The 23,625-nt window shown below is 38.1% G+C and overlaps 1 protein-coding gene across 1 annotated transcript in view; it reads left to right on the plus strand.

Moving 5' to 3' along the window:
- The window catches only part of ANK3 (ankyrin 3), a 364,088-nt gene that overhangs the window by 258,614 nt on the left and 81,849 nt on the right, over positions 1–23,625 (plus strand). Inside the window, 2 exon segments of the mRNA XM_033209412.1 lie at positions 17,260–17,366; positions 22,496–22,720. Of these exon segments, the coding sequence (XP_033065303.1) occupies positions 17,260–17,366; positions 22,496–22,720 (332 nt within the window).

A 23,625-nucleotide genomic window follows, 5' to 3' on the forward strand; every position in this document is an offset into this window, starting at 1 on the left:
TAGGGAGAAGGTTAATTGTTGAATCTAAGTAGAAGGTACATGGGTATTTTTTATATAGTTTTTCAACTTTTTTATTTGTGTGAACAATTTCAAAATAGTAACTTGGAGGAAGGAGGAAAAATCCTGAAAGAGGTGCATTAACTTTTGAAGTCCCTAGTTTCAAGACTAAAAAAGTTAATGAACCTCTATTATTATAGATAAATAAAATTATAGCTGTAGAGGAGGAGGAAAAGGCTAATTCCTCAAAGAAGCTGGCAGACAGAAGTGTCTAGATACACTATGCAAGACTAATGGGAAACATTTACTTCAGAAGTACATTTAAACACTTGAGGATTAAATGACAAAAAATTATTAGTTTCTGTTTTTCATTTCTCTAATTTTGTATTTATAATATTCAAAATATAGCTCTTCCACAGTAATAATTTTGTTGGAAAGCATGAAAGAAGTTTTCAGTATTTAGAATTCCCAAATCAATGACATATAGCTTTTTGTCAGATTTAAAACTACACTATCATTGCCCAGTTAAAGTTGCCTTGACACGTAAAGGTGAAAAATGAGTAAAAGTGAACTCTCACACACTTCTCTTTTTCAATTAGTAGATCTCACTCATACAAAGTACAATTGCCTCTTTATTAGCCTAGTGATTAATCAGTTTGCCTATTAACCACAGATAAAGTGCAGTTGAGACCCAGGGTGATTAGTGTAGGCCTGCCACCTCTCCTTCTGGGGACCTGTGCTGGCTGAAGGCACATGTGGAGGCCAGAGCTGGGGGAGGGGAGTGGGAGAGGTGGAGCCATCCCCACCCCGTGTTGAGCCTGAGTATTGATTAGTCCATAACCCACTTAATTCCCTCCTGGATAGTTGAGTGTAGACTCTTTTGTTACAGGTTATCGTGAACTTCCTATTCTTTTACCTTCCCTTTACTTCAGAAGTGCATTTAAACATTTTCTATTAGAATTAAGTGACAAAAAATCATTAGTTTATGTCTTTCATTCCTCTAACTCTGTATTTATAAATTTCAAAATGTAGCCTTTCCACAGCAATAATTTCAGAAAACATGAAAGAAGTCTGTTAGCCAAAAATCACCTGAAGATATGTTATGGAAAATGTATATGTAAATGAAATCATGTCTTGGATTTGTCAAAAGATCTTTCTATTTAAAGCAATGACTCAATCTAGACCACTTATGAGCATCTCTTGGAGAAATTTGGTGTGTGGGGATATGTGTGGGGGGGGCGGGGTGTGTGTGAGAGAGTCTCGCTCTGTCACTCAGGCTGGAGTACAGTGGCATGATCTCAGCTCACTGTAACCTCCACCTCCTGGGTTCAAGTGATTCTTGTGCCTCAGCCTCCCTATTAGCTGGAATTACATGCGTGTGCCACCATGCCCAGCTAATTTTTGTATTTTTTAGCAGAGATGGAATTTTGCCATGTTGCCCAGGCTCATCTCCAACTCTGGACCTCAAGTGATCCGCCCACCTTGTCCTTCCAAAGTGCTGGGATTACAGGTGTGAGCCACCATGCCCTGCCACCTGAAGAACTTTTAAAAAGACGGTTGCTCAGTTCCTGATTTCTTTGGCCTGTGTAGAGTCTGGGCATGCAATTCTAAATGTACCCAAGATTGAAAGCCACTGATTCATAGTCAGTGTTCTTAAGTGGGGGTGCACACTGGAATTACCCGTGGCTCTTTTAAAAACAAGCTGCCAGGCCGGGCGCGGTGGCTCAAGCCTGTAATCCCAGCACTTTGGGAGGCCGAGATGGGCGGATCACAGGGTCAGGAGATCGAGACCATCCTGGCTAACCCGGTGAAACCCCGTCTCTACTAAAAAATACAAAAAACTAGCCGGGCGAGGTGGCAGGCGCCTGTAGTCCCAGCTACTCGGGAGGCTGAGGCAGGAGAATGGCGCAAACCCAAAAGGCGGAGCTTGCAGTGAGCCGAGATCCGGCCACTGCACTCCAGTTTGGGTGACAAAGTGAGACTCCGTCTCTAAAAAAAAAAAAAAAAAAAAAAAAACAAGCTGCCTGCAGAATCAGAATTTCCATGTCTGGGTTGTACCTTTAGTTAGTAACTACTGATTTAAGGCAACTCTCACTGGAAGCTTGGTGTGTATTGGTCAGTCAACATCTAATGTATTTGTTTTATAAGCTCAGATTTATGTGTGTCAGATCATCTGAGAGCAACATCTGTGCTTGGAAACATTCCTCTCCAAACAGGAGTTAATAAATAAAGAAAAGGGATGAGTCTAAACTGAAGCCTGATTGTCTGGGATGATTGTAATAGCATGGTGCTTTCATTTCTTCTGATGTAATTATTGAAAGCAACTGTCTGGTACAACTTAATGTACGTAAGACACATTACTGTGTGTGATCCACATCAGACAGTGTTCATTACATAAATGGAATGCTATTCACTAGATGCCTTCAGTGTCAGGAGATATAATGGTGGTAACACTTACAGTGGTGGTGAAAACAGCTAATTTTGAGCTCCTATTATGTGCCTGGAACTATTCTAAGTGATTTAGCAGTATTAAGTTGTTTACAGTTCACAATATTCCTATGAAATAATTGGTTAACCCCATTAAAATGATGAAGAGGTCAGGCATGGTGGCTCACACCTGTAATCCCAGCACTTTGGGAGGCCAAGGTGGGTGGATCATTTGAGGTCAGGAGTTCGAGACCAGCCTGGCCAACATAGTGAAATCCTGTCTCTACTAAAAATACAAAATTTAGCTGAGTGGTAGTGGTGCATGCCTGTAATCCCAGCTACTCGGGAGGCTGAGGTAGGAGAACCTCTTGAGCCTGGGAGGCGGAGGTTGCAGTGAGCCAAGATTGCACCACTGCACTCCAGTCTGGGCGAGATAGTGAGACCCTATCTCAAAAAAGAAAAGAAAATGAAGAAACTGAGGCACAGACAGCTTGAGTAACTCACCCCCGGGGGCACAGCTTGTAAGTGGCAGAGTCACTGGCCATCTGGCTCCAGATTGCCTCATTTTATCCTGAACACTCTGCATCTGCATTGCTCGGTGAAAGAGAAAGGCCCGTGAGGAGCCCAGGTATTTTATTATCTGTCCTCTGGGATCTTGTACTTGCTAGTATTCTTGGTCAGGCCACAGAACCCCATCGTGATCTATTTTTTAGCATGAAACATTATATTTAGACAGTGTTCTTCATTACATTTATTTCTAATCCTAATAAAGTCTTTTATTTATTCAATGTGCTTTAAAATAAACTGACATAACATATTCAGTAACAATTATAAAAATATGAAGAACTGGCCGGGCGCGGTGGCTCATGCCTGTAGTTCCAGCACTTTGGGAGGCCAAGGTGGGCAGATCACATGGTCAGGAGATGGAGACCATCCTGGCTAATACGGTGAAACCCTGTCTCTACTAAAACTACAAAAAGTTAGCTGGGCGTCATGGCATGCGCCTGTAATCCCAGCTACTTGGGAGGCCAAGGCAGCAGAACCGCTTGAACCCAGTAGGTGAAGGTTGCAGTGAGACGAGATCGCACCACTGCACTCCAGCCTGGGAGACCGAGCGAGACTCTGTCTCAAAAAAAAGAACTAAAAATTATGGCATGGAAGGCATCATTACAGGAATGGAAATATATGACCTTCAGACAGATGAAAGGTAGAAGGCATGACATCAGTTTACAAATAGTTAGCAGGCTAACCAATTAATTTCTCTTCCTTTAAATGATCCTAGAATTAGTTCTAAGACCGAAAGGTATACATATACTGTAGACAGAAACATTTAGTTCAGTATGACTTTTTATAGAGTCGTTTAAAGACGGGAGAAAAGCAGAAGCCACTTACGACGTCGGTTGGTTTTCCCTGCGTACACCCATTTGGCTTTCCGCATATACCCATTTCCATGGCAGTGCCTGGATCTGGTGGCCAAATCCCTAACCCCTACCCATTTCTCAGTTAATGTTGTTTAGACAGGGCATAAGTCCCTCCTGTTCTGCAACACTGATACCCAAATCAGGCCGTTCAGAGCATTCGTATCTCCTGGATTACAGCAGTTACTTTAGGATGAAAAGTGAAATCTGAGCCCGTCTAGTGAGACTCAAATTTGAGACTTTGTCTAACCTTTTGGGAAAGAAAAACTCCACGGGGGTTCCTAAGCTATAAAGATGACATAAGCCCAAAGCTGCTGGGAGTAGAATGTGAAGACAAATGATTCCTACCATCATTTGAGCTGGATTCAACCAACCTTGAAGTTAGCACCATTCAGATTTTCTTGCCATATAAACCAGCAATTTAATTTCAATCTCCCCCATCCCTGGAAAGGGAGTATCTTAAACCAGTTCAATTTGGTTTTCTGTCATGACTAATGTGCTTGCTGTTGGTGGTAATGAAACCTGGTAGGAACAATCACATATCAATGGAAACATAAAAAGTCTAGCATCTTAAAGTGCCATTCAACCTTGAGATTCTATTATTTTATGCTTTCTCTCTAAAATTAAATAAATCCAATGTTAACAAAAGAAAAAGAAAATGAGGAACTATGATTTAAGAGAATGCTATAAACTTGGGTATTTCTTTTTACTTTTCTTTTCCTTTCTTTTTTTTTTTTTTTTTTTTTTTTGAGATAGAGCCTCACTCTGTCACCCAGGCTGGAGTGCAGTGGCGTGATCTCAGCTTACAGCAACCTCTGCCTCCCGGATTCAAGCAATTTTCATGCCTCAGCCTCCCCAGTAGCTGGGATTACAAGCACGCACCACCACACCTTGCTAATTTTTTTTGTATTTTTAGTAGAGATGGAGTTTTACCATGTTGACCAGGCTGGTCTCAAACTTCTGGCCTCATGTGATCCGCCCACCTCTGCCTCCCAAAGTGCTGAGATAACAGATGTGAGCCACCACTCCTGGATAAACTTGGGTATTTCTAAACAAAAATTTTAGAAAGGAGCCCCTTGCCAATTGATCACTCTCAAATGAACACCTTCCATTTCCTTATAGTTCTGTTGACTTAGGGACAGTGTATCTATGAGAAGAGAGGAATAGGACAGCTGTTTGGCCCTGCTCTCTGTCTGAGTAGATTTCTTTCTTTTGAAGACTTCCTTTTCAGACCAGATTTGCCTACATGGTTTGTTCCTGAGGGGACTAGTGGCAAGCCTTCAATAGTGACTGGTGTAGAAGGCTTAACTAGACTATGATGTCAGCAGTTGCACTGGCTGTTTGAATGGAGAACATTCTGTAAGTGATATTGGAGGTCTCATTATAGCCATCATGTACAGGAAGGCTGCTGTCACATCTTCTACCCCATAACTCTTCTCATTTATCTCACAGGCAAGGATCCTGATTCCTTTGGATTGGACTTGGTCTTTTTTGAGGCTAAAGATGATTTCATATACATTTAGTCATATAATGTGTAATGTACAATTTGATATGTTAGCAAGTAGTGTGAAAATTGGAGAGTTCTTCAGAAGAAACTACCTGCTTGTATTTTCAAGATCTAGGCATTTTCAATTATCTCAGTAATACGAAGGGAAAAGAATACCTAACCCAAAAGACTGCCTATGCTAACAGTCAGATTTTCCTCCTCTACCTCTCAACCCTATTCCACTCACACTCCCACCCCCATCTCCCACAGCCATTGGCATATAAACCTTGCTATTTCTTTCATGTAAGCTAATTTCTAAAGGGGGGTGCTCAGAAATGTGCATGGTGGCAGAAGGTAGCCAGCCTCAGATTAAAGATTTGCTAGAGATAGTCCCCCTAGAAGATCAGCACATTTGACTGGTGACATTTAATATGCTGCTTTCTCTCTTCAAAATGCTTTGCCAGCATTACTCAGGTGATCCATTCAACACCTCTCAAAGACTGGTCAGCAAGATTACAGATTTTTTTTTTTTTTTTAAGGCAGAGAGGTTGGTATTATGATTTCCTTAAGGTAGTGCAGTTAGTTTTGATGTCTCAAAACTGGGTGTTGACACACTCACCTTCCACCCTGACCTTGATTCACTTTCTTTGTTCAAGTTCATAACCAGATTGTCTTGAAATCAATCCACTTTGGAAATTTAACGTAGTTTCTTTATGTGCTATTCTCAAATAAAATAAGTCTTAAGAGTAATAGGAGTTGACTTCAAGAAAATAAATACTGTAAGGGAAAAAAGACCTGCTTTTTCTATTATAGTAGGACTTTAATTTTTATTTTATTTTACTACTTGTGTCAGGTTTCCTTTTATGGAATCCGTTTCGTAAAAGTGTTTCCATGTAGTTGTGCTGGATGTTTAAACCTGCTACTATCGATCTGGGTAGGAGTTTGCCATTTCACTCAATATCCACCGCACATCACAATAATTATAATACTTAATACGGTACCTGCCACAATATTTTATTAAATGCATCATCTCATTTCATGCTTTTGGCTACCTAATGGAATGGGTATTGTGATTACCACTTTACAGACAAGGAGGCTAGGGCTGTGAGGAGTGTTTAGCTTGTCCAGTTAAATAGCTTGTCCACAGCTATTAGGCGGTAGAGCTGAGAACAGACTGTAAATCTGATGGGTGCTTAAACTCATTCTCCTCCTGGCCACTACGCAATAGTGCCACTCTAATAAGCGAAGCATAGCAGATCTGAGTAAAGCAGATTAGCCAGGGGAAGAATTGATGCATAGACAAGTATTTTGCAAAGCAAAAACACCGCTATTATTTTTGTTAATCCAGCAGGCAGCTCTGACTTCTCCCTGTGGTGTGAAAAGGATATGCTATCCTAAATATCTACATAGAGGGATGCAACATTATAGAAATATAAGAAATAAATGATCTTCAATTATTAAAAATCTAGAGGTAGGCTGGGCACAGTGGCTCATGCCTATAATCCCAGCACTTTGGGAGGCCGAGGCGGGTAGATCACTTAAGCCATGAGCTTGAGACCTGCCTGGCTAGCATGGTGAAACCCCGTCTCTACTAAAAATACAAAAAATAAAATAAAATCAGCTGGGCATGGTGGCACATACCTGTAATCCCAGCTACTGGGGAGGCTGAGGCAGGAGAATCGCTTGAACCCAGGAGGCAGAGGTTGCAGTGAGCCAAGATAGATCGCGCCACTGCACTTGAGCCTAGGCGACAGAGTGAGACTCTGCCTCAAAAAATAAAATAAATAAGTAAATAGCTAGGGTATGAGATTAGCATCATCTATGTTTTTGTTTTCATGGTAATTTAGAAATTTCAAGTCACTTTCACATTACTTGGGTCATTCCCTTCTCACAGTGAATCAGGGCAATTAATATTTTTTACCTGTCACTCTAATGCAGAAATGGAGGTTCAGTGAGTTTTCTGACTTGCCATTCACTGGGCTATGGAGTGACAGAGCCTGATTCAAACCCAAGTCATCTTATTCTTTGTGTGGGGAACTGACTCTCTCATGAGTTCCCCTGCCTTGGCCCTGTCCAAGTTGTGGCCATAGAGTGAAGTTACCCCTGATAGCCCTTTACTTTCTGTGGCTCCCAGTCTGATTGTATCATCCAACTGTTGCTAAACTAAATTGTATTTACAGTCTTCCAGAATTGTTGCACTGAGTGTTGCATGTGACCTGTTACTGGGAGATTTGTGGTTGCTGTTAACATTAGCCTGTCAAGGCTACCAGTTAATATGCAAGACCACCTTCCCCCATAGGTGGTAGAACGGTTAAGATAAGGAAACTTGCAGAGTTAGTTCTGGTCCTTAACTCATGTCATCTAACACTGGAGGTTGACAGTCAGCAACCTAAAGAATTACTAATATTGGAGTTAATTGCATTTCCTTTTTTCTCTCTCTCTTGCAAACACTTTCTTGACCGTGCCTCTTTTCTTCCCTGCCAAGACAATTATTTCCAGACCTGGGCATTTGGGTGTGTCCTTGTTTGTAAGGCCAGTATGTACTTGTTCTCCTCTTTCCTCTGATGAATAGGACTAGTGAGAAACTATTTTTGGAAAGTATTAAGCTCTTGGAGACAGTGATATCATCATTAGTCAGGCTTTGGACTCTATTAAATAATGTGCATTTTCAGTTTAATAATCCTTGACATCACTTCCAACATGAAAAGTGATATGCTTATTCATATTATCTTTGGCATGGGAATAAAAATTATTAACAATTTAATGTGAATTTTTCTTTAACATAGTGTTCTATTAAAGCCACCCAGTGCTAGGTGTTAACTTTGTATTGCCTGGTTTTTGAAGTCTCTCTAAACCTCAGTCTCTTCATCTGTCAAATGGCTCCATTACTCCCAGGGCTAATAGGTTCTGACAACTCAAACAAAAAAATGAATGTATAGGGCTAAGTCAGTCCTTGGCCATTGAACTAATGCACAGTAAGTTGTGGTATTGCTGTTGACAAAGGAATGTAAATATTTTGAGTCAATAAATAAGACCTAGGCATTGATAATATGCATTCTTGAATGGCTTCCATTGGTGTGATAAAAGCATCCTGTGTATATTACTACAATGCCCCAGTGCTGGGACTGGAATATTTTTATTTTTGCTGTTTTCCCCCATAAATGATCAGATGATAACAAATGAGCTAATTAATATAAGTGAAAGCCCTTTGAGAAGGTATGGAAGGCTTTACACATATAAGGAGATGTTACTATAATTCCATGCCAACACCAGCACTGCATTAGTGCCAGACTTTGACGTATGTTTTCTTTTATCTCCATATCAACCATCCCCAATTTGAAAATGCAGAAACGAAGGCTGAGAAAAGTTGAGTAATCGGCTAATGATCACAAAACCAGCAGGTGATGCTGGGGCATCTCTGAAGGAGCTTTCAATAAGTAAAGATAAAGAAAGGTCAATGGCAAAATATCTCCTTTATTCCTGATGGAGGCCAGGCGAGGACTAGCGTAGTGTCTGAGCCATGTGGGCCTGCTAACTGGACCCCTGAGATAGGCACACTCCCCTGCCTGTTGACTGTGGTGCTGGCCCAGGCCAGGCACACTCTTTGCAGAAATAGGCTTTGGAGAGAAGAAGAGGCTGCTCACTCTCTATGCCCATAGATTGAAAACTGGATCTGAGCAGAACCTTCCCAGCTACCTTTCCCAAATCTGTCACTCAGATACATCGCTTTAATTTCCAGGGCTAAAGTGAATACAAAGGGTCAGGGAGAGACCCACAGTTACACAGCTGAGTTGTCTTTTCAAACTGGAAAAATCGGGAATGGGAAAGAAGTGTTTCCATTAACGAGGCAAAGGCAATTTCCAAATCTAAGTCTGTGACTCAACTTCAAAGCCAAGCTTTTCCATTAAGCCCAGGCAACACCCCTCCTTGCTGAGGAAACTTAAAAGTCGGGTCAAGTTCGTCTTTAACCATCATCATAGGTGGTATCCTGTTTATTATTTTTATTTTAAATTTTTGTAAATACATAGTAGGTATATATATTTATGGGTGGCATGAGATGTTTTTATACAGGCATGCAGTGCATAATCACATCAGAGTAAATGGGGTATCCATCACCTCAAGCATTTGTCCTTTGTGCTACAAACAATCCAATTATGTACTTTTAGTTATTTTACAGTATACAATTAAATTTCTTTTGACTATAATCACTCTGTTGCACTACCAAATATTAGGGTCTTATACTTTTTTTTTTTTTTTTTAAAGAAAGGGTCTGGCCCTGTCACCCAGACTGGAGTGCAGTGGCACTACCTTGGCTCACTGCAACCTCTACCTCCCAGCTCAAGCCATCCTCCCTCCTTACCCTTCCGGGTAGCTGGGACTACAGGCACACACCACCATGCTTGGCTCTTTTTTGTAATTTTTATAGAGATGGGATTTTGCCATGTTGCCCAGGCTGGTCTTAAACTCCTGAGCTCAAGTCGTCTGCCCACCTTGGCCTCCCAAAGTGCTGGGATTACAGACATGAGCCGTGCACCCTGCCTTTATTCATTCCTTCTGTTTTGTTTGTTTGTTTGTTTGTTTGTACGTTTTAACCATTCCCACTACCCTCCACTCCCCGCACTCCCTTACTACCCTTCCTAGCCTCTGGTAACAATCTTTCTACTTTCTATCTCTGTGAACTCAATTATTTTAATTTTTAGCTTTTACAAAGAAGTGAGAACATGAGAAATTTGTCTTTCTGTGCCCAGCTTATGCTAACATAATTACCTCCAGTTCCATCCATGTTGTTGCAAATGACAGCCTCTCATTCTTTTTTGTGGTTGAATAGTACTCCATTGTGTATACATACTCCATTGTGTATACATACTCCATTGTGTATACATACTCCATTGTGTATGTATTTTCTATTTCTATTCATCTGTGGATGGACACTTAGGTTGCTTCCAAATCTTGGCTGTTGTGAATAGTGCTGCAATAAATATGGGAGTGCAGATGTCTCTTTGATATACTTCTTTTCTTTTGGGTATATACCTAGCAGTGGGCTTGCTGGATAGCATGGTAGCTCTATTTTCAGTTTTTCGAGGAACCTCCAGACTGCTCTCTGTGGTGGCTGCATTCTCAGCAACAGTATAAGAGGGTTCTCTTTTCTCCAAATCCTGGTTAGAATTTGTTATTGCCTAACTTCTGGATAAAAGCTATTTTAACTAGGGTGAGATTATATCTCATTATGGTTTTGATTTAAATTTCTCTGATGAGCAGTGATGTTGGGGACTTTTTCACATACCTGTTTGCCATTTGTGTGTCTTCTTTTGAGAAATGTCTATTCAGGTCTTTTGCCCATTATTATTAGATTTGTTTTTTCCTAGAGAGTTGTTTGAGCTCCTTATATATTCTGGTTATTAATCCCTTGTCAGATGGATAGTTTGTCAATACGTTCTCCCACTCTGTGGATTGTCTCTTCAATTTGCTGATTGTTTCTTTTGCTGTGCAGAAGCTTTTCAGCTTGATGTGATCCCATTTGTCTATTTTTCCTTTGGTTGTCTGTGCTTGTGGGGTATTACTGAAGAAATTTTTGCACAGTTCAATGTCCTGGAGAGTTTCCTTAATGTGTGTGTGTTTTTTTAAAAATAGTTTCATAGTTTGAGGTCTTAGATTTAAGTCTTTAATTCATTTTGATTTGATTTTTGAATATGGCGAGAGATAGGGGCCTAGTTTCATTCTTTTACATATGGCTATCTAATTTTCCCAGCATCATTTATTGAAAAGACTATTATTCTTCCAATGTACATTCTTAGCACCTTTGTCAAAAATCAGTTCACTGTAGATGTATGGATTTATATCTGAGTTCTATATTCTGTTCCACTGATCTATGTGTCTGATTTTTCCCCAGCACCATGCTGTTTTGGTGACTATATCTCTGTAGTATAATTTAAAGTCAGATAATGTGATTCTTCCAGTTTTGTTCTTTTCACTTAGGATAGCTTTGGCTGTTCTGAGTCTTTTGTAGTTCCACATACATTTTAGGATTTTTTTAAAATTTCTGTGAAGAATATCATTATTTTGATAGAGATTGCATTGAATCCATAGATTGCTTTGGGCAGTATGAACATACTGTTAAATATTTCACAATATTGATTCTCCCAATCCATGAACATGGAATATCTGTTAATCACTTTATTTCTTTTTATTTATTTATTTATTTATTTGTAATTTTTGAGATGAAGTCTCGCTCTGTTGCCCAGGCTAGAGTGGAATGGCCCGATCTCGGCTCACTGCAACTTCTGCATCCTGGGTTCGAGTGATTCTCCTGTCTCAGTCTCCCGAGTAGCTGGGATTACAGGTGCATGCCACCATACCTGTCTGATTTTCTTTTTGAATTTTTAGTAGAGATGGGGTTTCACCATATTGGACAGGTTGATCTTGAACTCCTGACCTGAAGTGATCCACCCGCCTCAGCCTCCCAAAGTATTGGCATGAGCCACCACTGCGCCCGGCCCTGTTAATCATTTTAAATGTCTATTTGTTCAGTAATTAAATAGAGGCAAAGTTTTTTGAAGTTTTTTGCTAGTACTGTGGTGTGCTATGCACAGTAACATGTCAGAACAAACGTAAGTGAATAGTTGAAATTTTATATTTCGGTTTTAAGTAGATTCTAATCTGTAGGAGTAAGTCTTTACAGACAGGTAGAATGGAAATGAAATACTAATTCTGTATCTAAATAAAACCATAGGTTCCATTGAATTGCTTCATTTTATAGTTAGATGGATGCTCCATAGGAAGAGTATTTTGTTTGCCTGTATTTAGGTTATTAAACTTGAGTTATGTCTGTTCATAAACCTGAGCAAACCTCTCTGAAAACACAAAACTCCGAAGAGAAAGTACTAAGGTACCTAAAAACATGTTTAAGTGTTACTATCTGGGACAAATATTGGGACATATAGCTCAAAATAATATAGCTCAGTGTTTTGATCAGGTATGAGATTTGTTCGTGTTACAACAAAGCTTCAATGAGTGGCAGAGTTGCAAGAGTAGAGAAGTTAAGAAAGGACTCAGAGGGATGTGGAATCCATGTCCTGGCTCACTCTGGCTTTGATAAATATTACATGATTGCAGTGATACCTTTTTGTGAGATATAATTCATTGTTTCAATAATTAATGACACCAGTACGTGTTTCTAAGAGTACCAAAGGTAAATAATTTACTGTAATTACCAAAGAGGAATGATATTATTTATTTATGAGAACTGTTTTTAAAAAATTGAATCTTTGTGAAAAATAACCTTAGGCTCCCCAGTATAGGTACTGTAGCTTGCCCTCCACTCCACTCATGCCAAAAAAATTAAAGGAACGTCACTACTTTGTATTAAGTATTTTGCCCTACTCTGAAGGTCTGTTGGTTTGGTTCTCCAAAAGTCGGTATAAGTTGTTGTTAAATAAGGCCAGACTGAAACCAACACCTCATCTTTGGTTAACCCATATAGAATTTGAGAACTTTCCTAAATGGTTTATTGCCTTTGGCAGGTTAGAATCTTGGTTTCTTGGATTCTTATTAGAAGCTTAATTGCACACCCATTCACTAGATGTGTCCTTGCTCATTAAATGCAGATAAAGCTGTTCCTCATTCATTTTTACATTTTCCTAGTATGTGGGTGAGATAGTGACTTGCATATAATTACTCTACAAATTTATTTTTCAATTTGACTTCAGGGCTATTTTTTTTAAATCTGTGTAATTCAGAGTAAGTTTTTAAATTTAGATTTTATTATTACCAAAGTTTTGCAATTAAATAAAAAGCCGTATCATTCTACAAGACATACTTGTTAGGAAGAAACATAATCCCCATATACACCTTCAGTCCCCAATTTCTCCTTTCCAGAGACAAGTGCTTGGAATAATTTTTTTTTTTTTTTTTTGAGACGGAGTCTCGCGCTGTCACCCAGGCTGGAGTGCTGTGGCCGGATCTCAGCTCACTGCAAGCTCCGCCTCCCGGGTTCACGCCATTCTCCTGCCTCAGCCTCCCGAGTAGCTGGGACTACAGGCGCCGCCACCTCGCCCGGCTAGTTTTTTGTAGTTTTTAGTAGAGACGGGGTTTCACCGTGTTAGGATGGTCTCGATCTCCTGACCTCGTGATCCGCCCGTCTCGGCCTCCTGACTCTTATGATGTGCTTGCATATCTCTAAATACTACATGTATATTGTTTTTGTTGATTTTTCTCCATTTCAGGAATGATTTATTGACTTCCCCAAATGAAAGCTGAAGCTTTAATTTTTTCCCATACTTTTCCTCCCCAACCATGCACACTTTGTATCCTCTCATTTCCCCAAACAGTTGTAATTTATTTTGCTTATAGCTGTATTTGATGCTTATCTTGTTACGCCTATGTAAATGTTACATATGTGGCTTATATTGTGATTGCTTTTTCTTTCTTTCTTTCTTTTTTTTTTTTGAGATGGAGTCTTGCTTTGTCACCCAGGCTGGAGTGCAGTGGCACAATCTCAGCTCACTGCAACCTCCACCTCCCAGGTTCAGACAATTCTCCTGCCTCAGCTTCCCAAGTAACTGGGATTACAGGTGCATGCCACCACTCCCAGCTAATTTTTTGTATTTTTAGTAGAGAAGGGGTTTCACCATGTTGGCCAGACTGGTCTCAAACTCCTGACCTCAAGTGATCTACCCACCTCAGCCTCCCAAAGTGCTGGGATTACAGTCATGAGCCACCGCACCCGACCTGATTGCTTTTTCTTTCCAGCACAATATTTTATTTTCCCTGGGGTTTTTTCACTTGCTTGATGTCCTCTGTGCATATCAATAGTCCAACCCCAAAACTCTCCCCAAGGTGTACATATCTCTCAATATGTTCACATTCATTAGGTGATCTATCTGTCTTGTCTACTTACCTCATCTTGCTTAGAGCTTTCTTACTTATCATATTCCTTGTAGGTCCACTGCACACAGATGTGCTCTTGGGGTCTTCCTTCATCATAACCATGAAAATTCCCTTTGATTTCTCTTGTATTGGAGTCCATGACCTCCTTTTTCTTGGGTTAGTCCTTCATTTTGGTGGAGTACATCTTCCGGTAGTTTCCTCAGAGAGTGCATGAGAAAAACGTTTTTTTAGGTTTTATATATCTGAAAATATCTGTCTAGTTCATATTTGTTTTTAGTTTAGCTGGTTATAGAATTCTGACTTGAAGTCATTTCCTGTCAGAATGTTGAAGGAATTGCTCCATTGCCTTTTACCTTCATGTTTTGCTGTTAAAAGTCTGATACAGTCACTCCATCTGTGGCCATTTTTTCTCTCCATGTTTATAGACTCTGTCTTTGTCTCCACATTCGGAAATGTTACAATGATGTACCATAATGGGTTCTGTATTCACAGTGCTGGTCACTCACTGGGTCATTTGACTCTGGCAAACTTTGTCTTCAGCTCTGGAAAAGTTTCTTAAATTGTTTCCTTAATTTATTTTCCTTTGTTCATAATTTTTTTTTCTTTCTAGAACTTCTTTTTTTTAGACTGAGGAGGAGGATTTGAACCTCCTGAACTTATCTTTTGCTTTCTTGTATTTCTTCTCCTGTTTTCTAGAGTTAAAAATTTCTCTATACTTTCTAGGGTTTTTTCAATATATTTGTTACTTTCTAAGAGTTATTTTTCCCTGAATGTTTCTTTTTTTTTTTTTTTAATAAGTAGTCTATTGTTTCATGGGTGTAAAAATATCTCATCTCTCTCTAGATATTAATGGATAATTTTAAGTTTTCTTCTCCCTGAAAAGCCTGTTTCCTCCAATTTGCTTTCCTTCTGTTTGCTTGTTTGTTTTGTTTTCATACTAGATGCTTTTCTCAACTGTCTAGTGACTGACAACTGTCTACTCATGAATAAGCTCATTAGAAGCTCTCTATATCTTGTAGAGGTTGTTGTCCGTGATTTCCACTGAAGTAATAAGCCTGAACATTTCACTGGGAAATTCCAGTGGGCAGGTCAGAATCCTCAGAGACTTCCCATTTTTCTGCCTAGAACTCTGTCCCTAACTGTGTCTGGGAGACCAGTAAAGGAAGGCTGGGCGTCTGAATATTCAGTATACAATCCCCATTTTCAGTATGGTGCCTCTAGCCTTCTAGTCTCCTGCCTTTAGTCTTCTGCTAGGGTTGGTGGTATTGATGGCAGGGGATCATTATTTGACAACCGAGGGGATTATGAAAGTCAAATCACTTTTTAAAGATAATTCTAGCCAATCCTGTTTCTCTGCTGATGTGTTTTCTCTTATTCTCTCTGTCCTTTCTGTGTGCGTATTTTTAAATATGTGACTGTCATTTTACTGAGGTTTCAGTAGGAAGCAGACTGGGGGGGAACTGTAGGCGAAAACCTTTTATCAGATTTGGTACATTCTTAGCCATTATCTTTCCACATACAGCTTCTACTTTATTCTCTTCTTCTCTTCTATAAGGGTCCAATTTACACTTATGTTAAAATCTCTCAGTGTTCCACGTCTTGTACTGTTTTCTAATTTTTTTTTAACCTATCCTTCATTTTGTATATTTTTCCATTTAGGGCTCTAACTTAACCCTGTTTCATATTGTGTCTATGTCAAGAACCGACATTGTATTTAGCACTGAACCAATGCCCATTTGATTCCTTCTTATGTATATTCTAGTGTTCTATCCCTTTTAATTTATTTTCTCTATCTTTCCCTGTGTTTTTGTAAACATACTAATCATAGTTATTATAAAGCACTTATTAGCTTACCTCAGAATCTGGATGGCCTAGGAGTCTATTTATAGTGTCTATCTAGCTTGGTTTGGTTTTATTTCATTTTTCTGTTTTTATCCATCCACTCTGACCATGCTTGGCAATTTTTCACTTTATGCTAGACATGGTGTATAAAAAATTGTGGACACACCCAAAGGTGATATATTCCTCCACAGAATGTTTGCCCTCCCTCTGCTAGGCAAATAGAATAGTGAATTTTAATTCAGTAAAGATTTTGCTGAAATGAGGCTGGTCTACAGCCCTGGTGAAAGCTCACACTACCTCTGTTTCCCCCCCCAGCCCACCAGCCTCCTTATTTAAAATTGTGGTATGATCTTCAAATCTCTTCCCATTATAAGTTCTAAACGTTTAGGTCATTTTCTTATTAACTGCCAAAAATCTCCATTATGCTCTTCAGAGATATTTCTGGTTAGGTTTTGAGCTTCCTGTTCTGCACAGCTTCAGAATTCAGCACATGTTCTTAGCAGGAAACTGTAGCATGCTTGAGGCCACCCAAATCTCCACCAGAACTCTCCTGGCTTTTCTATTCAACAACAGTGATCCCTGTAGGTTAAAAGTACAAATCTGTTTGCACTGGTAACTCACAAAAGCCTGTAAGTTAAAAATGGGCAACAGAAAGTCAGCTCAACTCCTGAAGATGTTTCTCCTCCCAGAGTTTGGTAGTTCTTTTAGTTCTTGATGCTTCAGTCGCACTCTCTGCTGCATTCAGATACAATTTCTGTATTTTATCTGGCTTACTTGGCAGAAGCACTAGGTTGCTACTAGCTACTCTGCCCCACTTGGAACCAGAAGTCATTAAGATTGAATTTCTCGTTTTTTATTTTGAGAATTGGGAAAAAAAATTACAGTGTTATAGGATTAATTTGGAGACATGTTGAAGTGCTTAAAATCATAGTTGGAGTTAGTTCTATGATATTTCTTTGCCATGTCAGTTACCCAGGGAGCTTTCTTAAAAGATTAAAATAAAACAAGATATCAATAGACTTTATTTTCTAACATTGTGATACTCAGATTTCAATGTATTTCTATAGAGGAGAATTTAAAAATTATTTATGTTGAATGTAAGTCTATCTGGAATTAGAAGAATACAGATATATTTTATATGTGTAGAGAAACCAGTCTTGTATGGTTTGTTGATGTAATTTAATTTACCATTTTATTTTTCAGCATCTAACATTCACAAGGGAATTTGATTCAGATTCTCTTAGACATTACAGCTGGGCTGCAGACACCTTAGACAATGTCAATCTTGTTTCAAGCCCCATTCATTCTGGGTAAGTAACCTAAATGTCACCTTTCATTATCCTACTACATGAACAGTGCATTCATTATTTACAGTTATAAATTCACATCAACAAGCTTCATATATATGAATATATTCATGTATAAAATGTATATTCATTAGTATATGTGAAACGTATTTGTAAATCATTATTAAACTTTCTTTCTAGGTAATTCTGTATGAGTTTTTTTTGAGAAAAATTTAATTTTGTTAGAAAAAATAATGAAATTATTGATACAACAAACTTTTCTGGCTATTCTAATCTTCTAGGTCTTTACTTTTACTTTTCAGAAAATTTCCTTTTTAAATTTTTTACAATTTGAAACATAGTGATTTTTCTCCATTTTACTTTTCTATTCAAAAGAAATTTTTCTAGGTATCTGATTTTTCTTTCCAATAGAAAATTAAATATGTAAGTATGCCTGTTAATTTACCTTAACTGACTTTTGTGCTTCCCTTAATGATAGAAGAATTTCTGTCAAATATTTAGTGGTTGTTTTTGTTTTTGACTGGGTCTGGCTCTGTTGGCCAGGCTGGAGTGCAGTGGTGCAGTCTTGGCTTACTGCAACCTCTACCTCCTGGGCTCAAGCCATTCTCCCATCTCAGCTTCCTGAGTAGCTGGGACCACAGGTACGCACCACCATGCTCGAATAATTTTTGTATTTTTTCATAGAGATGAAGTCTCACCATGTTGCCTAGGCTGTTCTCAAACTCCTGAGCTTAAGCAATCTGCCCGCCTTTGCCTCCCAAACTGCTGGGATCACAGGCCTGAGCCACCACACCCAGCAAATATTTAGTTTTTAAATGAGCAGTAAGCTCTGGTATTGTCATTTTTTTTCTCATATGATACAGGTCTTTGATTTGACAAATGATTTGTTTTGTGTGATTTTCCTTTTAAAAGAATATATAAATTTGAACTTTCAAGTTGGTGCCTTCTGCATTTCTGAAATAAAATTACAAATAAGTTGTATTAATTTGTAATTAGAGAAAAAGAAATGAATAAAAAGAATAAAGATATTTACTTAAAAAAAAACATTTTTTTTTTTACATGAGGAGACAGCCTCCTTATGCTGCCTCCCTGGTCAATGGAATTTGAGGCAGGAGGCTAAAAGGGGACCTGCTTTAGTTACTGAATTAATAAATTAGTGTTTCTTTAGATACTGGATTCTTCATCTTTGGGTAACTCAAATTTGGGATAATTGACATCCATATAAGTAGAATCAAAATAATTCATTAAAATGATGAATATCTCAAAGTATTTTTGCCTTTGAAATTGGCATTTAGGCCATAAGTTAATTGTGGTCAAGGACAAGGGCAGATCATTTTGGAATTAAATAAATTAACAATAATTAACATTCATGAAGTGCTTCATATATTATATGAAGTATTTGCTGCTGCTCCTAATTAAAATAAATTGTAATAGCTAATGTTTACTTACTTCTTGTCATGTGCCTGGCATTGTGCTAAATCTTTTACATGTGTTGTCTCATTTATATTTACTTGAACTTTATAATGATACTGTGAGGTACATATTACTCATTATCCTCATTTTACAAATAAAAAATCAGACTCAGGAATGCTTCAGGTTAAAGTATAGTTATAGATTTTGGCTTTGTAATACTACAGTTCTGAGAAACAGATCAATATCATTCAAATGGGAATAATTGACATTAAAGTGCTTCATAAATTATAAGCTTTATGGTGGCTTTTGAGTTATTAACATTGCATTTCTTTAACTCAATTAGAAAAACCTTGAATTATTATAATTTTAAACTGCTAAAAATATTTATATAATTTATATTCGATGCATATCAGTCTCATGTTAGAAAAGCAAAAAAAAAATCAGATTCAAGAAGGAAAATATACAACATTTGGGATACATTTAGGGAGCAAACAGGTTGAGTTTTTTGAATCACGCTTGATGAATTGCCTCCATATTTCCAAGACTCGAAACTATCACTTTGTATTCTCTACAAATCAAAGACAAGGTACTAGGGCTTAATTTAGTAAACTGAGAAGTTGAAGAAACATGATAATAAAATCAGAAATGAAATTTCCCATACATTAAAAACAATGAAGTATTTGAGTATGCAAGTTATGTCCCCTTCACCTTGAACGTGATTGACGTTATTGAAGACAACCGAGACGATAGACACGTGCAGGAAAGCAAAAGTAATGGCAGCAGGTGTGGGCTTATTTGAAAAGGAAAATATAGACCTGGTGTAGACTTAGAAATATTTCACTGATGCCAGATCCTTGCAGTATGCACCTACATAAGGCAGATATTTTTCTAGGTTGTCCCACAAATGCCAAATGCCCTGGTTTCATTTTCTGATGGTTTTTGTTTTTCCTTTGCTTGTCATTGACATTTTCTGTTGCTTGCTTCTAATTATATTACATTAATTTTTCCCATTTGCTTTCTAAATTATTTTGCAGCTATTCTTCTCCACTTCCTCAGTATGATTCAAGGTGATAACTGTGTCCTTTATGTGAACCATCCTTTTTGTATTTTTAATTTATGTGAATTTTTCCCATAGTTAGATCGTGTCAATGTCTGTAGTATATCAGCATTTGTCATCCTGCTGTTCCTAAAACTAGAAACATTCATGTATTAGTTTTAGGATCATTTGTAGAATTTGTGCTATAGTTTAAATATTAATAAGATACAAATATTATTACATATTACCTTTTAATTTGTTCTATAAGTTATGTTGCATGACTTTTTTACATGGAATATGTAAGACGGGTTTGTAAAACAAATCACTGTATTTTATAATGTTATTAAAAATAGGACCCATGTCCTGTTTAATGAATAGTCCCACTTTTCCTCAGTCTGTTGACTCCATGAAGTTGAGAACCTCAGAACAATAAATGGTTGCTGATGAGCCCCAGCCATGCACTGTGTGCTATACAGAACACAGAGAAAGAGACGCTTCCAGTTTGTTGTTAATATCATCTTAACTAGTGTTTTTTCCATTGGTTCTGATATTCTTTGCAGCTGAGCTATTTTTATTTTAATTCTGATAAACTGTACCTTCAGTCCACTCAGCTCCAATCAGCTATCTACCTATCTATCCACCCATCAGTCAATTAGTATTAGTAACCAAGTCTCACCTACACAGTTTCTAAGCAAAATAGTTTTATTCATTGATTTATTCAGTAAATATTTATCGTGTCCCTATTTTGTGCTAGAATTGTGCTTGGCTCTGCAGGTCAAGCAGTGAACAAGACAGACCCAATCAGAATTACAATCTAAATTGTTGAGACTCAGCGGTTGCCAGGGCAAATATTCCCCTCTCAGTGGAAACACTCCAGTGTCTGTGTATGTGTGTACTGACACAACTGAATCTTCAAGCCCAAAATTTGTCGTGAATCGTTTTAAATCCATTCTGTTACTATTATTACTAATGAAAAATTGATTTCGTAGTTACAACTACTAAATGCAGGGAATGATTAGATTTTGTCTTATAATATTGCCATATTGCCTCGTTACTGAATAAAAGTAGTTGTTAAATATACTTATGTCTAAGAAAATGTAGGCAGCCCAGAGCAATTTCAGGTGAGCCTCATGTCTTTTAGCATTGGTAACAATTCATCCCAACACTTGTTCAAGTGAACAAGTATCTTTTTCTTTGACTAGGGAGAAGTGATTTTTGTTTTCTTTTTGTTTTTGAGAGAGTCAGTGTTTTCCCCTTTAACTTGATTAGCATAGTGGTCCCAATCTCCCAAAATCGATAGAATGTTATAAAAGACATAAATTAATTCAGAGCAAAATGGTTAAATCCAAAACGAGCAAAAGGGTGTGAAGATGAATCCACCTTACTGATGAGGAGAGTTGGTTCTAGGAATCTGATGGGCTGAAAAATGATTGCCAGCCCATTGCTTCTCCCTGTGGGGATCACAGGCCAGTTTGCTTGAAAAGGTCACTCTTTCAAGGTCAGGAGGTATCATTCTTCAGAAGAGGGTCCCCAGCTAGGGGTCTTAAATTCTGTTTGCAGGATGTTAGCATTGTTTTTAGAGGAAAAAATAGTAAAGAATTTTGATGGATGGGATTTTTTTTTTTTCCAAAAACACTTTAAGAATTCAGACAATTTTCCAGTTATCACCATTTTGTACTGTGCTAGTAATCTATATTTTCATATGTGGAAACTAGAATACAGGGATATATTTGTGTTCCGCTATCTGACCTTAACTCTTCCACACATTGAACTCACCGATTGATGTTTACTTATAGCTCTGTGATAGTAACTGTGTTAAAAGTCTGTGATGATGATAGTGGAACCATGCGTACGTGATAGAAGACAGTGATTCCACTATGCTTCTACCCAAATATAACAGTTAATTTCTTTACACTGCCATACCTATTAATACATGCAGACTGTTTTTTCCTTATTAGCTTTAATAAAAGGCCAATGACAGAATTATATAATTTAGAGCCACTTTCTAAAAGTCTAAGTTCCATTTTTTAATTGTATAAAATATTCAAATTTAGGTTATTTCAGACAGCTTTTAAGCCCATATTTATACTGAAAACATTTAATCCCTTTCCATCAAAATCACCTTAGCAAATCTAGTCATCTCTTGCTTTTATTCTTATATTCTACTTTATCATAGTAAAAATTAGTGTTGGTATGATTAAATATACATTCATTTTATGAGTCATAAATGTCAAGACATACTGTGGAGTTTCATCTTACTTGTAGGAGACCATATGGCAGCATATGGCAAAAACCACTCATAGTTAAAATGACCTTTGAATATAAAGACCACAGTTTTTTTTTTTGTTTTAAATGCATGAGAATCCTCTTAATAGACAGTTTTTTACTCCAGTTTTGAAACCTCCCTTATTCCTTCCATTTGAGCCTGGTAAAGTAGTTGGCTTTTCTGTTTGGGGGCCATGTTCCACCAAAAATAAGTTGTGTTTCAGTTTTTGCAAAGTGCACAAGTTAAATGCATGTTTGATGTGACTCCACCGTATTTACTTCCGGTTTATCTTTAAAGAGAGGAAATGACAGCTACGTTGTCTGTCACTTTAAATAAACTTGAACATTTAATTTCAAAACTTGCTGTGAACACGGTTTATTTCCATCCTTGAATTGGCCTCTGATCTTCTCCCCACAGGTTTCTGGTTAGCTTTATGGTGGACGCGAGAGGGGGTTCCATGAGAGGAAGCCGTCACCATGGGATGAGAATCATCATTCCTCCACGCAAGTGTACGGCCCCCACTCGAATCACCTGCCGTTTGGTAAAGAGACATAAACTGGCCAACCCACCCCCCATGGTGGAAGGAGAGGGATTAGCCAGTAGGCTGGTAGAAATGGGTCCTGCAGGGGCACAATTTTTAGGGTAAGTTGTTTTGTCAATGTTAACCTTGGCCCTCACAACGCATCTCTGATTTTCTTTACCCTTGTTAACTCAAAGAGTTAACTCTTAAAACTGCTTAGTTGGACCTGATTGAGTATACTTTTTGTAAAGTGTCAAAGGTCACAAAGCTGTGTGATTCTGTGAAAGGCTAATAGGCTGATACTTTCTTAACTCAGTTTGCTGGTCAAGGCTTTTACTAACCGAGAAGCATGTTCTCTGCTCAGCAAGTGCACGGAACCCCAGTGGTCCCTGTAGAAGTCAAGGCACCATTCCAGGGAAAAAATACAGATGCTGGAATTATTTTACCACATTGAATATATGGCTGCTTTGGGGACATGTCTTTTTAAAGAAAATTTTTCGGGAAACAGTTCATTGTGATATGGTATTTTACAAAAAGGAAAAATAAATTTAATTCATTTTCTGAGGTGGCACTTGGGTGCAAATCAGGCAGGCTCTGTCGTGGCTGACAGTTTGTTCACAATTTCCCCTTCTCGTTTCTCTTTCTGCTGCATGGATGTTATTCAGTAAACTGCATCTTCCTACCAATCCTCCCCCTGTAAATGAGGGTGAGAGCTTGGTTAGCCGAATCCTGCAGCTTGGGCCTCAAGGAACAAAATTTATTGGGTAGGACCTTTATAGACAAGATACAGAATGTCTACAATTTTTTTTTCCATTTTCAATTTTTTTCTGTCACACCCATGGTCTGATTCTTGTCTTAAGTTTATTTTTATTTTTTAAGTTTTTTTTAAATGCTTTCAGTTGATGTGTGTCACTGAAAGAAAAAAAAATCATAGTGGCTTGACTTAATGTAGCACCGCTACCTATCTTGTGCTTTTCAAGCATGTGGAATTCACTGCAAGCATTCTGCTTTCATAACTTCGTGCTTT

Source organism: Trachypithecus francoisi, unplaced genomic scaffold (genome assembly GCF_009764315.1).
Source record: "Trachypithecus francoisi isolate TF-2019V2 unplaced genomic scaffold, Tfra_2.0 Lachesis_group9, whole genome shotgun sequence".
NCBI classification, from domain to species: Eukaryota; Metazoa; Chordata; class Mammalia; order Primates; family Cercopithecidae; genus Trachypithecus; species Trachypithecus francoisi.